The sequence below is a fragment of the Aspergillus homomorphus genome, assembly GCF_003184865.1.
Source record: "Aspergillus homomorphus CBS 101889 unplaced genomic scaffold BO97scaffold_6, whole genome shotgun sequence".
NCBI lineage: Eukaryota > Fungi > Ascomycota > Eurotiomycetes > Eurotiales > Aspergillaceae > Aspergillus > Aspergillus homomorphus.
Window position 1 is genome coordinate 762491 of NW_020291892.1, and position 16322 is coordinate 778812.

Consider the following 16322-nt stretch of genomic DNA (forward strand, 5'->3'; position numbering starts at 1 on the left):
TCAAAAGTCGCCCGACTCGCTCAATTGCCATGTCTAGCGGCAATTGTCCGCCGTACTGAGCTGTTATTAGTAACCCTGCCGCTTGGATCATCAATCACGTAGGTACGCCGTCATGACTTTTTCATATCCCTCAATCTCTACAATGTGTATCCATATTTCCTAAGATACATCATGACGCAGCTTCCTGGTTATAAATACTTGATCTGACATGGTTGCCGACCCTACTCATACTAAACTCGCGGTTCTTATCGACGCGGACAATGCGCGGTCCTCCATCATCAACCTCCTACTTGCAGAAGTCGCAAAATATGGCACGGCTCATGCAAAACGAGCCTATGGAGACTGGAGCAGTCAAAGTCTCAAGGGCTGGAAGGAAAAGCTTCTCGAACATTCAATCCTGCCTATACAGCAGTTTGCGTATACCCATGGCAAAAATTCCACCGACTCAGCTATGATAATTGACGCAATGGATCTGCTGTACTTGGGCCGCTATGATGGGTTCTGTCTCGTCTCCAGCGACAGTGACTTTACCCGACTCGCCGCCCGGATCCGCGAGGCAGGGCTCGTGGTGTATGGTCTTGGGGAAGGCCACACGCCGAAGCCCTTCGTTGCAGCCTGCGATAAATTCATCTACACCGAGAATCTCGTGCATCTCGATGAGCTTGCGCCGCATGCCGATCGCATTGTTTCGCCTGAGAAGTCGGCTCGGGCTAAGCAAACTCCAATCAATCCAGAGCTAGCCAGTCATTTACGGGCAGCGGTAGAAGCAGCCTGCAATGACGAAGGATGGGCTAGACTCTCGGATGTCGGTCAGCTCCTGACCACAAGACACTCGGACTTTGACTCTCGTAGCTATGGGTACCACAAGCTGAGTGATCTGATTACTGCCTCTTCCTTATTCGAAACAAGCCGCCGCTCCTCACACAAGAGCTCATTTCCGGAGATTTACGTACGTGATAGGCGTCGGAAGTGATATGCAATGGGTCGATTAGTTACATATAGGTTATCTTATTTATGCTTTAGTCTTTCGTCTTCCTCGTCGGGCGCCCGTTGTAAATGAATTACACACGTATAAACACGGGGTAGAGGGGGAAGTAGTGGTGACAGTTAGGGCTACTTCGGTGGTCCCGCAAGCTGCAGGCGGGCAATAGCTGTAGATGCAGGCAAAGGCACAAAGTCCGGTGCTGTATTCAGCCATCTACTGTCATAGCATCACTTGGTTTTCTTTACACTGTCGCATATACCAGCTTCTTAATCTAATATTGTCGTCCCTTTCAGCATCACTATCCTAACTAGTGAGGGTATATATATTCAATCTACACGAGTAAGTGAGACTTCCTATCAGCATCTAGTTCAGGGCTATCTCGCTCACTACCCTCCCTTGTGAGTTATGCTGGCATATACAGCACAACTGCACCCTCATATCAAAGCACGAGGCTTCATCCAAAGACTCGCAATCAACGCAACGCCAGCGACGGCGCAGCCCACAGCCCAGATCGTACGCAAACTGTCCGCATACACCTTCCGCACGTCACTTCTTGTCGCCTCATCCGCTGTTTTCCAATACCGGGATGACACCGAACGGATCCTGTCGGTACCGCTGCTCGATCGCCCTTAGCTGGGGATGGCGGGCCATGAGCGCAGTCGCGCGATTCTCAGAGATCACACCCCCAATCGCCACGCCGACGCACTGCCCAAAACTCCGGAAGAAGGCGGCCAGGCTGATGGCCATATGTATGAGGGCTGGGGGGCTGCTGACCTGCACGGCCAGGACGGCGCCGAGCACCACCATCCCCAGGCCCACCCCGGACACCAACTCGATAAAAGTCCAGGCGGGGATGCGGGTCTCGACTTGTAGGAGACAGAGCAAGCCGGAGCCCACGGTGGCCAGGGACCAGCCTGCCCAGATCGCCCAGCGGATCCGACCAGTGGCCACGATCGCGAACCCGGTTATGGCCGCTACGGGGGGGCGATCGTCAGGGTGGCGGGGAACAGCGCCACGCCGGTCACGATGGGGTTGTATCCCTTGACAATCTGGTAGTAGAGGGAAAGATACTAGAGGCCACACCAGAGTAAGAAGCCGAGACAGAATAAGCTGCCTAGTGCGAGGCTTGTCGACCTATCGCGGAAGATGGTGGGTGGGATCAGCGGCTGCGTTGCCCACCGAAACTCATATGCCCCAAAGGCGAGGAGACCACCGACCCCGAGGAATAAGGGGAGCAGTGTATGCCAGGAGCTCCACCGGTACATCACGCCACCCCATGACAGAGGGATCAGAAAGGAGCTGATACTGGTGGCAAAGAGGACTATGCCGACCAAGTCGATCTGACGGAGCTTGGCCCGCAAGTCGCGAGGGCGGGATGATGCTGACGCCCGAGGAAAGAAGACCAACAGTAGTGCGGCTCCATTTGCCAATGAAGGGGAAGTTGATGTAGAAGAACCAGCACTATCAGAGGGATGTGAGCCATTAGCTAGAAAGTATAGTTCGGAGGGTTTCTTGCGTGTGCGTTGTTTCTTACCCAAGTCGATTTCTCTGCAAAGCAGCCCCCAATCACCGGCCCGATCACCGATCCAAAAAGCCCACACTACGCTGAGCATCCCAAAGTACTGGCTGCGCTCTTTCAACGGGACATAATCTGCGATGATAATGCTGCTGAGAGTAACCAGACCACCTCCGCCGACCCTTGCAGGGATCGACCTACTAAGAGCTGAGTGACATTGTGCGCAATTCCTGCGACGAGCGACCCGATAGCCAAAAAGACAATCCCCAACAGAACCAGTGCTTTGCGGCCCAATGCTTGCGAAAGAGAGCCAAAGATTGGCTGAAGCACTGCCCAAGTTAGTGCTGGAGTGTGATACAGGGAAGATTCCTGGGTGGCCCTGCCACTTACCGGCACTACAGAGGAGATATGAGGTCCCTGCCCAGAAACCTTGGATGGCCGAGGCGTGCAAGTCATTGGCGATGGCCTATAGCTATAGCTTTGAGTTCCGAGGCACGGTCAAGGAGAAGGAGCTGACAATGGCTACTTACCGGCAAAGCCACTGCTAACAAAGAGCCATCCAGCGCCGCCATGAGACTCAGCACCATCATGGCGGTGATTGTGAGAGCTTGGTGTTTAGTGATGTGGAACTCGTCCCCTATGGCTTCCTCCTCCTCACTAGTTCCGGTGGGTAATTTCATTTCGATGCTGTTGGCTGAAGACACCGTGATAGTCGATCCCCAAGGCTGGCGTGGGAAGTCCAATATCTCGGTACGTCTTAGTTGACTGAAGAAAGCGACTGACCTCTTGGCAAACACACGTTATGATTACCCCATAAGTCCAAGGAAGTGGGACGTCTGCGGAATCATGTCCAGGCGATGTAACCTTAATAGGGTGGCATTCCACACAGCGAGGGAGGCATTTGCTGAGTTCTGCAGTATGACCCATACATTAATGAGAAGCATCTGCCGGTGAATAAAATGGGTTTAAAGCTATCAAGGTAGTGGCGATTTTATACATGAAACAAGCGGAGTTAACTTTGCCAATACACCATCTTTTGGAGAAACCGTCACGTCCTCCCGAAGCTCCAATTCCCTGTCAGGCTCCGCAAGTTCCATGTGAAGCCGTCCGATCATTGCAGTAAGCAGACAAGCAAGTTCAAGCTTTGCAAAGGACTGGCCAATACAGCCCCTTGGGCCATGCAGAAAAGTCAAAAATGCGTAGTGAGTGCTCGCGCCCCCGGCATTCGCCTGCCTGAATTCCATGAACCGATCGGGATTGAAGACCTTCGCATCCGGTCCCCACAGTTCCTCCATCTGATTAACAATCTTTGGGGAGATGATCAATACGGTACCTTTTGAGATGTCCTGACCAGCCAGTGTGGTGTCTTTGTTGGCAATGCAAAATGTGGAAGGTACCGGTGGGTAGAAGCGGAGGACCTCGTTGCAGATCGCACTCAGGTAAGAGAGATGGGCAATTGTAGCAGCATCCACCGATTCTGAAGTTCCACTGTCTATGGAGGGGATCTGGGGGCGGACCTGCGTTTCGCAAGCGCGCTTGGACTTGCGGATGCCTGCAAAGCGCGTAGATGGCCCACTGCATCGCGGTAGCGATGGTTTCATGATCAGCCCCAAGGAAGGTCATGAGTTGGTCGAGCCGGTTATCGTTATCTATTATTCCGCTCCCCAGGGCAGTCGAAATGATATCAACACTGCTTGAACCGCCGGGTTCATTATGAATCCTTATCTTGTAAAGCCGAATTATTTGGCGAGCATTATCACGGATGGCTGTGCCTCCCTCGTAAATATCTCGGTTATGCTTGGTGGGTAAACAGTGTGTAATATCGATGCTGCCCAGCAGCATCCCAATAATTATGAAGGTTTTGATGACTTGGCTTGGGGCTACTGTAAGCTTCTGGTATGATTTGTAGAGGGGAATGGATGTGTCATGAAGGGAATTAAAATTATGATTCATGTCTACACTACTGATTATATCAAGCACAGCTCGACTGGCCCATTCATGGACCTAGAAGGTGTTGTCTCCACAGCAATCTCTGCCCTTAATGTCTTACTGAATCAGTCTGACTATCTACAGACTCTTAGTGCAAAAAAAGTGGACAAAGATTCACAATATAACGATAGACAAACGCGGGCATGAGTCGCTTTTATTAAAGCTACGGTATCGATTTGTGAGCCAACACACCTGCAAGTAAAGATGTTTCGTAGGTGATTTACTTACCTTGTGGACCTCCCATTCAGAAAGTAGAAGACCCTCGCCTAGGACTTGCCGCAATACCTAGTGAAAGATCGCCGGTTTTCAAGGTTATAAATCCTAGTCACCAGCAATTCACTCAAAACCTTAGAACTGATTGTAATGACTTGCTCTAGATTCCCAACCACATAGTAACGTAAGAGACCCTGGTTTGGGATGGTATGAACATATTCCTGCAGACACACATATGGAACCTCCAGAGTGCATGAATCCCCATTGCCTTTGACCCAATGTCAATTCTAGGAACTATTAGCGATTTTTGCCACAATGGTATCAAACCACTGTGACTAACATGTGGGGTAGGCAGGTGTTTGAGGGGCGTGAAAAGGGATGGTGCTGATCTCGAGTTATGGACCGAGAATGTCAGGGTTTATATAGAGTATTGCTGCGCATGAGAGTGTCTGTAGACGGATTCTAGATTGCAAATGACAAAGTGCCAGGATCATCACTCTGCACTGCCTGCGATGCATTTCGGGGATGTGCATCTCGCTAAGCCATGGAAAGTAACCTCTTAGCGATGTGTTTTGTCGATTTTATGTTTGGGGATGATGCTCTCAAGTCTTGGCGGGCTCGGGGGTGGCTTGGCGGATGGCGGAAATAGGGCTGATGTCATCCACCGAGCAAGCTAAGACCCAGTCTCGATTCTCTGACACTCTCCCCATTTGGTGCCTGTCTTTCCATCTGGTCCAAACCATATCGGGCCGATTAAAGCTTGTTGATAACTCACATATGAAGTGGTTATGGTGTTCAACACGGCACCCACATCCGCAAATGCATTGCCAGCAGCCGTGTTGTGCTCCTCTGATAGTTCAGTTGCCAGAAAAAATCCTGAAAATGAGTCTTCACCTACTAGAGAGATATACAACAGTCTCAATGCCGTTGTCTAATACCACCATTGTGGAATGTAGTTCTTGGGAAATACTTACATTGCCGATTGTTCTTTATTTGTCCGTGCCATTCTTCCTCTCTTAACTTACGAAATCGCACTCCTTAAATTTGAGCCTATGTGTAAGACACTAGTGTCTGGTTTGCACTATTGCTGCTTTTAAAATAACATTTTGCCATCTCTTATATGTAGTACTTTTCATACCTCGAGTGCGAGCCGGGAATTTTGATGTCATGTATTATCGCGACCGAGACCCTGATACGCTATTAATACGGTAATACACGGTACAAGTAGGTAGGGCGGTAAATGTGTTCCGAGCCAATCACCCGCGGAGACGGACGACATCTCTAATCGTCGTAAAACCACCCCCCTCCCGCCCGCCAAATCAACCTAAGTACTACCATGCACCCAATGAAATTATATTGCACGGCGCGAACACAGAGTATAATCTGGGTTTACTTCATTGTGATATATATAATAGAATCCGCGTCAAAAGAGTATGCACGGTCAGCAATCCACCCAAGATGAACTTCCAGTCTTGGAGCTTGATGCATTATCCCTCCTCCAACTGAGAAGTCGGAATGTAGAATCTCTCCGAGAGGGCTCTCATGGGATTGACCCAGTCCTGCTAGACCCAACATAGACTGAGTAGTTTCCTTTGCCAATCCACGCTCCCACCCTTCTGCCCATCGCAACCTTCCCTAATAGCGATGGTGGTGTCCGTGAGCATGACGCTTGTGCATATTCAGATGCAGAGCTGCTGCACCAAGAGTCTCGTCGCTAGCGCTCTATCTCCGACCAAAAGTTCAAAAGTCAGTCATAGCTGTGCTTTACCTTATGCTAATCCCAAAAATAAATGAAAGGATGCCAGCTTACCGCCGTTGCGGCAGCAGGGACTACCGAAGAAGAAGAAGAAGAAGAAGAAGAAAGAAGAGGAGGAGGAGGAGGAGGATGAAGAAACCACCGCAACCCGTGTAGACGAACCAGAAATTGCCACCACCACCGAAGAAGAAGACGAGTGTGAACTCGTCCGGCCCCTCACAGTGCCCACGGTGCCATACACAAACGCAGGACTCGGCGCAGTGGCCACCGGACCCCGATTATACAGCTCACAGCGGCCGTCGCCGCCACTGCTAAACAGCCAGGCTTCGCAGCGACTCACGCTCCCACATTTGGCCGCGCAGGCGCTGGCATCCGCGAATCCGGACCTGGTCGGAGACGTGACGGCAGACACCTTGACGGGCGAGCGCACCAAGGCTTTCATAAACAAGTTCAAAAATATCGAGCTGAGAGCATCACGCGAACGCTGGGAATCGACCAAACTGGCAGCGAGACCCGCGCGATCGAATTCGAGGATTTGGATTATGAAGGCATGGCAGGGGGTGACGCAGACCGATTAGCGGAATTCATGGCGTGGACCGAGACGACTCCGCCCAAGAAACCCTGGGCCAGCTACAGGAGACATCGAGAGTGGGCGCTGCTCTATGGAGAGAAGGCGACAATTATGGAGACAGCGTGTTCGAATTGAAGGCTTCGTGTTCTGAGTGTATGTAATCGCGGGTTGGTTCAATAGTGCATCCGCTTAGTGTATCCGTACTAGTGAAAATATGAGCTAGTCCTTCCTCGCTTGGAATTTGATGTCTGATAGGTTCCTGGCGCATCCACGCGGTCAATATTGAGCTAGCTCGCCCGAGCTAGCCTCCGATGGCAGAGATTTTCTCCGTACGCTTCCAATGGAAGTTGAAGTAGCGTCAATGCCCTGAGCTAAGCCTTGGCTCCACTGGGACTAGTCAGGGTCCCACTACCGCGCAACACTGTATCCAAAGAGAAACCAGAAGTGGCAACGCGAGATCATCCTTGCTCCCCGAGCTGAATAGGAAGCCAGAAATCATGAGTACGCACCTCTTGGGATTGGGCACAGATGGCACGTTCACGCTCTACGACTGACTGCTCCTTGAACCCCACCGCCTCATCCAATCCCATCGGCCAATCTCCTGTCGCGCGCATGATGAGATCTCGTAGCTCTTGTGGCAATCCAAATTGGGATCCCAATTGATCGAACATTGTATCCTCTCTCCACCAGGCATGCTGTTGTGGCGGCACATTACGGGACGAGCAAATGCGGTAGTGCGGGTCGACCAGCCAGATAGTGACAAAGCGCTGATGACCCGAGAGATGAGGGTCTTGAAGCGAGAAGGGCAGGGTCCTGTATCTGAGGGTATTGGGCCAGGCTAAGAAGCATCCCTGATGGGTGGCGGTTACTGATCCCAGAGTCTGTAGTTTCGGAGGGGCATCACCGAAAGTCGCTGGATCTTCATCCGTTCGAGGCAAACCAAAAATCTTCTGCATCGCGTGGGGCTCCAGTGTGATCTCGAACGCATCCAGGTCGACTTCTTGCTGAAAGGAGATGCGCGCCTCGGTGATGTTTTCGACGTCGTAGTAGTATCGCGCGGTGGCAACCACATGCTCATTCAGGAGCCCGTCAACATGATAGTCATCGTCTCCAGAGAAGATCGCTTGCTCCGCGGTGAGCTCAATGCTGCTGACCCGTACGATCACTTGTAATCCCTGGTTGCGAAACTGGTTCTGCAAACAGACTGATTGATACTGGTGGTCATGGTCTGAAGGAGGGAGCCGTTTCCTGTAAATATCTTCCGAGGTTCTCCTTCTACCAACAATTGGCTGCGCGGTTTTTCCTAGTTTCCACTCATCGTAGGAGTATGAGACGCCAGGTTCCGGATACTGGAAACTGTGAAGTCGAAATCGTTTCTCTGATACAACCTCCTGCACTTGTTCGACAGACTTCCACATCTCTGGAGTCATGAAGCCCAGCAAATCCTTAGGATAAACCGGTTCAGATGGATCGTCGTCAATGATTCGAAATTTTAGGTCCGGCTCGGGAATTGCAAGATACTGTTTGATCTTCTCGCAGTCCATGGCCCAGGTTGGCCTGGGCCAGTGTTTGCACTGACGCCACCCGAGAACTTCCGATCCGAGTTGATTGTATGGTTCATTGAGCCCCGTCGTCACGAACCCATATGTTCTGATGCGGGGGGGATAACGGCTAACAGGATCCCTGATCAAAATGTCGTTCCATGGCTCAATGCAGGCGGAAATCAGCTTCTCAATCGCCGCATAGGCTTTGCCGTTACGTGGATGAAGATTGTTGATGTATGAAGTGATTCGCACGTTAGTCCCCTCCGGGCTAACGAAATCCACTTCACATGGTAGCCACTGGCATCGGTGGGACCAGCGATAAAAGGGCCCGATTGAGTCGTCTCTTGGCGGGCGTCCATGTTGTGTCGTCCATGTATCTATAGGGTGCTGAAGCGAAGGCGCAACGTGGACGTCGGAGCTGGTGGTAGGATACGATATGCCGGCAGCAGTCATGGTGACTTGGCCTCCTTGACTGAGAACGGCAGTGCGACCATAGACCAGCATGTATAAGTCGGGGTCCACCAGGTCATGGTAACCAGGTGTTTCCTGCAGGAGTGGCTGGAATGCTGCTTGTAATTCCTTTTGCAAGTCCTCGTTGACAAGCACGGCCGACTTGCACACCCCCGAATCAGCATTCAATGTAATGATATAATCCTTTTCACGGAAGCTGACAGCCTTATCGCGTAGCTCCGCAATGCACCAGTCCCATGTCTTTGAGGTAATGAGGTCCAAGTCGATGCTCATATCTCCCCATTCGTCCGGTCCCGATCGGGCTTGAAACTGAACGAGAATCTCCCTATACCATTGCTGGACAATACCTTCATCAAACACGTCAACCTCCCAATTCTGCCGCTCTGTCAGCATCTCCATGATGCGTAGCATTAAAACCTCAGGTTGGGTTAGCCGGATTGCTCGACCTCGGCTTTCAGACCAATCTGGCAGAGCTCCGTGCGCAAAGCGTTGACCAACGGGTAATTCATAATCCACTGGGATATCATGGAAGCCGGGGACATGCAACTGGCCATTTCCGGTATTGTCGAATTTAATGGAAGACATTTTTATCTGTCCGTGGGGGTTCAGACTGGGTCGAGACACAGAGCAGAAGAAAAGGAGAAAGAATTGGAGATTCGAAGACGGCGCAGCCCGATGCTGGTGATATAACTAGTGCGTGTGTTGTTTACCACCATAGCCCCCGGCAATAACGGCAGTCCGTACGCTAGTGGCAGTGGTTCCATACCGTGTATTACCGTATTACAGTCGTATGAGCGATTGGAGTCACGATGGTTAATTACATGGCTTCAAGAATTTCGACTCGCACTCGAAATATGAAAAGGGGTGGATCGCGTTTGGTGAAATTTGGGGAGATATATACGAGACGACAGAATGACTGCAAGGCCGACCTCGGGTGCTTCTTTCCTTCGAATTTTATAGCTTCTTGCTATGTCCTTTCTTTCCTTCCAACCTTCACGTTTCCAAGCCCATTCATTCATTCATTCATTCCTTCATTCCTTGCTTCATTTGTCCGTACGTTCTTTCTTTCTTATTGCATCCGGTCGCTCATTTTCCCGAGTTCGTTACAACTTTCACTCGTCAGGATGCTGCTTGTTCTGCAATTCATTCTTTCCCTTTGCCTGGCAACACTTCAGGTCCAGGCTCGGGCTGTCTTCGCCCACTTTATGGTATCTAATACTCTGCAATATACCGTGGACGACTGGGAAGATGAGATGACGCTGGCCAATGAGGCCAATCTCGACGCCTTCGCTCTGAACATTGCTGTCGGAGATGCCACCAACACTGGTTCGGTTGCCAACGCCTTCTTGGCGGCCGAAAATGTGGGCTTCAGTCTGTTCTTCAGCTTTGACTATGCCGGAAATGGGGCCTGGGCCGAGTCCGACGTGGTCAGCATGATTTCTACCTACGCGCTGACCGGGGCGTATTTCCAGCATGCCGGCAAGCCCCTCGTCAGCACCTTCGAGGGTCCGGACAACGCGGCTGACTGGGTCTCCATCAAGGAGCAGACGGGGTGTTTCTTTATCCCGGACTGGTCCTCAGTCGGGGCAGAGGCAGCAGCAGGGCTTGCGGACGGTGTTGCAGATGGACTGTTCGGCTGGGCGGCGTGGCCGTACGGACCCAGCGACATGAACACGTATACTGATGCCTCGTATATTGACTTCTTAGACGGTAAGCCATACATGATGCCGGTCTCTCCGTGGTTCTTCACCAATATGCCTGGATATGATAAGAACTGGCTTTGGCGGGGCGACGACCTTTGGTATGATCGCTGGGAACAAGCTATGTACCTGGCACCCGAATTCATTGAGATCATATCGTGGAACGACTTTGGTGAGTCCCACTATATTGGGCCTATCCAAGCTTCTGGGTCAGCTCTTGCCAACTCGACATACACAGCATTCGGCACCGGCGAGGCCCCTTACAACTACGTGCTGGATATGCCGCACGACGGCTGGCGCGCATTCCTCCCATGGTTGGTTGACACGTATAAGCAAAACATCTCGACCATCACCCAGGAAGGAGTTCAGGCGTGGTATAGGCGCAATGTTGGGGGAGAGTGCGTGTCGGACGGCGGCACCACGGGTAATACCGCCAGCCAGCTTCAGCTGGAGTATTGGCCCTATGAGATTGGACAGAACAAGGTCTTCTTCTCTGCGTTGCTCGGGTCGGCGGCAGATATTACGGTAACCATCGGTGGCGAGAACATGGGTGCGCAGTGGAACAGCACTCCAAGCGGGGGTGCAGGTATATATCACGGATTTGTGAGCTTTTCTGTGCAGGAGGGCCCAGTTGAGGTTACAATCTCGCGTGACGGGGCTGCCATTGCTAGTTTCACAGGCGCGGACATCGTGATCGGGTGCTCGAGTAGCACAAATATCGAAAATTGGAATGCCTGGGTGGGAAGCGCGATGGCCTCGGCCACGATTGACGCGACGCCTACATACTCTCTCCTAGACGCCGTGTGTATCGAGGGGTGGGGTACGGGGAATTTCGATGGACTCTGTGCGTTTACCTGTAGTCTCGGGTATTGCCCGGTGGGTGCGTGTCTGTGCAAGAAGATGGGCCCGCAGCCAGACCTGCCCAAGAGTCTGGGAGTAGTGGGATATCCCATCGCTGGGGAGACGGGGGATTACAGTGGACTTTGTGCCTTTGCCTGCAACTACGGCTATTGCCCGCCTGCGGCTTGCGGGACCACCGAAGTAGCCCTAACTGTCACCACTGCTTCGCCTTTTACCCCGGCCACCTGCACCGCCGGCCAAGGGGAGGGTGATCTCGCTGGGCTCTGCAGTTATGCCTGCAACTATGGATTCTGCCCCATTCACAATTGCACATGCACCTCCACAGGGCCCTTGAATCTGCCCCCTGCCGCGAACACCAGCATTTACGGATTCTACAGCGGTAGCGGCTCTGACAGTGGCTTGTGCGACTTTGCCTGCGAGAGGGGATACTGTCCGTCTCCCACATGTCTGGACGATAAATCCACCACCGGCACTGACGATGACGACGACGACGACGACGACGATTTGGTTTGTGCAGACGATGGGACGGACACACGCGCCGTGTGTAACGAAGAAGTTTACACGGGTTGCGACTACAGCGTCTCCTTCGCCAGCTTTACCGACCTTTCCGCCGCGGCCGCGAGCTACAATGCCAGCTGTGTGAACTACTATCTTATCGGGGCCCTGTCGAGTATGCTAGACTCCGCCCTGGCGAATTACACGCAAATAAACAGCAGCTATCATGATAAGTTTGAAGACTATGTTAGCTTCGTCAAGAAGGAGGTGCCCGAGGTACTGGACACGCTGATGGCGGCGGGAGGCGCGGGGAACGCATACTTCGAGTGCACCTACAGCGCCGGCGGCATCAAGAACATCTCCACCACCAGCTGCCCGTACCATGTCCCACAGACCAGAGACGACGTAGACGTCAACAGCGTCGTCTACTACGACCTGGTGAATGCGACGGGATGGTGGGATATGCTGTTGAGTGACTACGGGCTGCAGTCGAGTTGGGTGCAGCTGGGAGAGCGCGTCATTCAGAATCACTGCTCCCCTTCAACGACCAACACCCTCACGGGTACGATCTGCCACAAGCAGACCTACACCTGGAAGGGCTACCCCGTGGCGGCGGCTGATCTGGTTGTCGCCGACCCGGCCACCATCGTCCAGTCGACGTTGCCCAACATCCAGAACCTGACCAACACACTCACCCTCACGAGGATCCTGATCAGCTCCGGCGCGTGGGGCGGGCCCCTGGACGACATCGTGCTGAGCGTGTCGACGGCTGTGTTCACTCTCGTTCAAGCCGTGCAGAACATGGCCCAGATCGAGACGATCGCGACGCAGTACGAAGAAGCCAAGAAGAAGGAGCTGATCGAGGAGATCATCGGCGCGCTGTTCCTGGTCGTGCCCTTCCTCGGTGAGATCGACGTCATCTCCGAGAGCCTGGCGGGGCTGGCCGATATTATCACCATGATCGGCGACACGGCCATGCTGGCCGACAGTATTTATGGGGTTGTGTCGGCCAAAAGCGCCAAAGACGCCATTCTGGGCATTTTCGGGGTGCTCCTCCTCGGCGGAGTAAGGTCTGTCGAGGAATTTAGCGATATGGCGAATCTCCGCCGCGGGCTGTCGGCGGAGGACATTGCGAAGATCGGTCCGGACTGGGAGGAGGCCGATACGGAAATGAACAAGTTGGTAGATGTTTGTTTCTAGCTGATACTGAGATTAAGCATGTATATATATCTTCTGTAAAGTACTGGCAATTACTCATGTCCCTCGTTTGCAGCATATCAAAAAATCGCATACCTTTTTACTGCGTTCTAAAGATCGCAGCTTTGTGTTTTTTGATTACACAGTGGGCATGACCAGGTTAAGCGAAGCATGTATACTCACTGGTCTGTCAGGCACAGCAACAGTCACAAATTAGTCTTCTCCACACTAATCATACCCCTGGGCTCCGCATAAAGTGCACATTGCGTCGTGGTTTTCTTTAAGCATTGAATCGATATCATCTTACAATAGCCCAAACATATGGGGTGCTAGCTTACACCAAGATTCAAATATTCTCGCGACCGACATGCAAAAAGATCAGGCTATTGCGTGACAGCGAAGCGCATTGGCGGCATCGACCCAAAAGTCGGGCAACCCAGCCCTAGGCCTAACGATGACTGTTGCTGTTGGCGCCCGAGGACCAGAATATTTTATAGCTCAGAGACTTCACCCGCGGTTGGTCTTCCTTTGGGCTTAATGGTCAAAGTCTTCAGCAAAATGCGCTTGCAGCCGATGAGAAGATCGCTGTCAGTCAACATATCTGTGATCCAGCCTGGAACTTCCGGGTTCACCTCGTCGCCGGGGCGTGAACTAGAAGTCTGCTGTCGGAAGAAGCAATTATTTGCGGCCCATGTTGGCCCACCACTCGTCCGGAGTCTTCGCTGGTCGAAATCTGTTACCCCTTGCACACCCCCCCCCCTTCCAATCCCGAAGGCATTGACCAGAGATAGAATGCAACCGAACGACCACACATCGCTGCTGGAACCGGCATGAAGTCCAGACCAAGCCTCCGGCGCCTGGTAGGTATTGGTCCGTGGGGATAAGCTTCCTCTTTGCTGGCCCTGGGTGCAGCTGGGACCGATGGGCTTCCCCATCCCGAAGTCGGAGAGTTTCCACCGACCAACGGGAGAATCGCGGCCGGTCTGGACGTCTCCGTACACCAGGACATTGGTCGGCTTGAGGTCGTAGTGACAGTAGTCGGCCCCGTGCACGTGCTGAAGAGCATCCGCCAAGCGCTCGACTTGGTCCAAAAGGTGTGGTAAGCTAGGTGTGGTGTGCAACGGAAATTTGCCACGCAGGATCTGTCGGAGATCGGTCTGTGCCAAGGGCAGAAGAGTACCTAGATAGTCTTCAACATCGATTGCAGCCAGCATGCTAACAATATGCTTATGCTGTTGGCGATGCTGACACAAGCATTTGAGTACCTGATATTCGCGGTCAAAGTCCCTCCTGTGTTCGACTCTGAATTTCTTGATGGCCACAGCTGTTTTCCCCTGTAGGTCATGTATCGATGAGCAACCGATGAGCGACTGATAACACCGGTACGGTGGGAAAGGAGGGCGCAATTCTCGATTACCGCTCTTGGGGCCTTCTTGATATCGGGGTCGGGTGAACTACAAAAATGGCCAGGAGCAATATGTGCGCAGATGACGTCGGCGGATGCGCCCGCGCCGAGTCTGGCTGCTGGCCCATTGACTTCGAACGGTAGGCGCCAGCCACCTTTCCGTACGATAAAGTCTTGGTCGGTAATGGCGACTGGGCAAAAGTTATAGCGGGCACTGTCAAAAGCCTCGCTGGAGGTCGTTTGCGGAGTATGTGTGGATTTGGTCGTCGGTCCGTCTGGGGTCCACGAAGATCTCGCGAAACCGAGACCAGCTGTCTCTCTCCAACTCGATGGACACGAGGATCGACAAAGTCTGAATGAATTCTCCAAACAGATCTTCGTTATCAGCTTTATCGCGGTCTGGCATTATGTAATCGAGAAAGCTTCGTCGCCCTTCCTGGGACCAGATGTACTCCAGCGTGGCTCGCGCAATGAACGCCTCATCTGATTCCTGCGACCGAATTCCAAAGTCATCCCCAAGTCCCTCACACACATATTCAAAGGCCGCCGAGTCTTCTGAGCCTTCTGATGCCATAGCGTGTGATTGAGTCGGAGGTTGACGACGGTCGGTGACCAAGACTGTGTGGCTCGTGGTGGAAAAAGGAGTCAGAATAGTCTCAGGCTGCAATCCTTCTCTGAACCCGCAAAGGGAAGGGGAGGACGGATGGACAAAAAAACAGGGATGTAGAGAACTGCCGTAGCGTATGAAGAGCTTTCGTACATGGTCAAGGATGATAGAACATATATATGATATTTCTTGATTAAAGACGGGATACAGAGAGTTTTGAAGAGCAGAGTGGAGTAGGAAGCTGGAAGTGAGTCGTGACGAGAGAGAAAGAGAAAGAAAGAGAAAGAGAAAGAGAAAGAGAAAGAGAAAGAGAGGACAAGAAGAGCCATGAAGAACAAAGATGTTTTCGGCTGAGTCTTGATAGTACCATGTCGCAGGGTGCCTGAAAAAGGGGGCCATCACTTGTCATCAGCAAACGATTTGATGGATAGTCTTAACCCCAGATTTTGGCGAGGCACAGAGACTATCATTCACGGAGAGGCGGACTGTGCAGCCTTAGGTGGGCTAACAACCAGATGCTGAAGCTGGGCACCGAATCATTCGACGACAGCTCGACGTTGAAGTCCATGACGCTCGTCACGCTAATCTATCTCCCCGCGAACTTTGTGTCTGTGAGTCTTAACGCCAGCCCCTTGCTGCCGGGATTCCTGTCCCTCCCTCTATGGCGTGTCTCTGAGGAATTACATATCACATATTCCACAACGGATTGTCCCGGCAGGAAGGAACACTGATTTGACTGATCAAGTGCCAGTCTATCCTGGGGATGAACCGGTTCGATTTCGACGGCGACGGTACGGGCGCGTTCACCATCTCCAAGCAGTTCTGGATCTTCATCGTCCTGGCGGTGCCGCTGACCCTCCTCACCCTGGCCTCCTGGTATGTGGTCTCCCGGCGGACCCGCCGCGCCCGCGAGCGACAGATGGAGGGGGCTGCGGATTGACGCCCCCCCGGGATCGCTCTTGACAAGAGGAAGTAAGCTGCAGGAAGAGATCTGGTGCATGCTTGGCCTGGA

General features: G+C 52.5%; 8 protein-coding genes across 8 annotated transcripts; 3 read left to right on the forward strand and 5 right to left on the reverse strand.

Annotated features, from left to right (window-relative positions):
- Positions 1 to 140: 140 nt before the first annotated feature.
- Positions 141 to 1056, forward strand: BO97DRAFT_441200 (NYN domain-containing protein; the record flags this gene model as incomplete). Its single annotated transcript, XM_025698145.1, has 2 exons — positions 141 to 949; positions 1024 to 1056. The coding sequence occupies exons 1-2, from the start codon at positions 209 to 211 to the stop codon at positions 1054 to 1056; spliced, it is 774 nt and encodes a 257-aa protein (XP_025554364.1). The 5' UTR covers positions 141 to 208.
- Positions 1057 to 1419: 363 nt separating this feature from the next.
- On the reverse strand, positions 1420 to 3181 carry BO97DRAFT_432393 (MFS general substrate transporter; the record flags this gene model as incomplete). Its single annotated transcript, XM_025697534.1, has 8 exons — positions 1420 to 1545; positions 1577 to 1959; positions 2067 to 2334; positions 2372 to 2446; positions 2520 to 2585; positions 2670 to 2830; positions 2892 to 2967; positions 3032 to 3181. The coding sequence occupies 8 exons, from the start codon at positions 3179 to 3181 to the stop codon at positions 1420 to 1422; spliced, it is 1305 nt and encodes a 434-aa protein (XP_025554365.1).
- Positions 3182 to 3475: 294 nt separating this feature from the next.
- Positions 3476 to 5647, reverse strand: BO97DRAFT_432394 (cytochrome P450; the record flags this gene model as incomplete). Its single annotated transcript, XM_025697535.1, has 8 exons — positions 3476 to 3989; positions 4078 to 4461; positions 4552 to 4568; positions 4609 to 4641; positions 4683 to 4775; positions 4820 to 4971; positions 5031 to 5087; positions 5602 to 5647. 8 exons carry the CDS (start codon positions 5645 to 5647, stop codon positions 3476 to 3478), a joined length of 1296 nt encoding a protein of 431 aa, XP_025554366.1.
- Positions 5648 to 6291: 644 nt separating this feature from the next.
- On the reverse strand, positions 6292 to 7020 carry BO97DRAFT_240570 (uncharacterized protein). Its single transcript, XM_025690785.1, has 2 exons — positions 6514 to 7020; positions 6292 to 6425 (listed from the first exon to the last, which is right to left on the reverse strand). Exons 1-2 carry the CDS (start codon positions 6899 to 6901, stop codon positions 6418 to 6420), a joined length of 396 nt encoding a protein of 131 aa, XP_025554367.1. The 5' UTR covers positions 6902 to 7020; the 3' UTR covers positions 6292 to 6417.
- A 468-nt stretch (positions 7021 to 7488) lies between these two features.
- Positions 7489 to 9630, reverse strand: BO97DRAFT_432395 (DUF4246 domain-containing protein; the record flags this gene model as incomplete). The annotated part of the gene is made up of 2 exons (XM_025697536.1): positions 7489 to 8258; positions 8310 to 9630. 2 exons carry the CDS (start codon positions 9628 to 9630, stop codon positions 7489 to 7491), a joined length of 2091 nt encoding a protein of 696 aa, XP_025554368.1.
- A 539-nt stretch (positions 9631 to 10169) lies between these two features.
- BO97DRAFT_463079 (glycoside hydrolase family 71 protein) lies at positions 10170 to 13301 on the forward strand (the record flags this gene model as incomplete). Its single annotated transcript, XM_025699446.1, has 1 exon — positions 10170 to 13301. The coding sequence occupies one exon, from the start codon at positions 10170 to 10172 to the stop codon at positions 13299 to 13301; it is 3132 nt and encodes a 1043-aa protein (XP_025554369.1).
- A 436-nt stretch (positions 13302 to 13737) lies between these two features.
- On the reverse strand, positions 13738 to 15277 carry BO97DRAFT_463082 (kinase-like protein; the record flags this gene model as incomplete). The annotated part of the gene is made up of 3 exons (XM_025699447.1): positions 13738 to 14632; positions 14716 to 14932; positions 15012 to 15277. 3 exons carry the CDS (start codon positions 15275 to 15277, stop codon positions 13790 to 13792), a joined length of 1326 nt encoding a protein of 441 aa, XP_025554370.1. The 3' UTR covers positions 13738 to 13789.
- Positions 15278 to 15825: 548 nt separating this feature from the next.
- Positions 15826 to 16250, forward strand: BO97DRAFT_422007 (uncharacterized protein; the record flags this gene model as incomplete). Its single annotated transcript, XM_025696754.1, has 2 exons — positions 15826 to 15921; positions 16062 to 16250. The coding sequence occupies 2 exons, from the start codon at positions 15826 to 15828 to the stop codon at positions 16248 to 16250; spliced, it is 285 nt and encodes a 94-aa protein (XP_025554371.1).
- Between the last annotated feature and the right edge of the window lie 72 nt (positions 16251 to 16322).

Bases quoted from the DNA above. Each gene is read 5' to 3' on its own strand.
- BO97DRAFT_240570 (XM_025690785.1), bottom strand. From the start codon at position 6,901: ATGAAAGCCTTGGTGCGCTCGCCCGTCAAGGTGTCTGCCGTCACGTCT.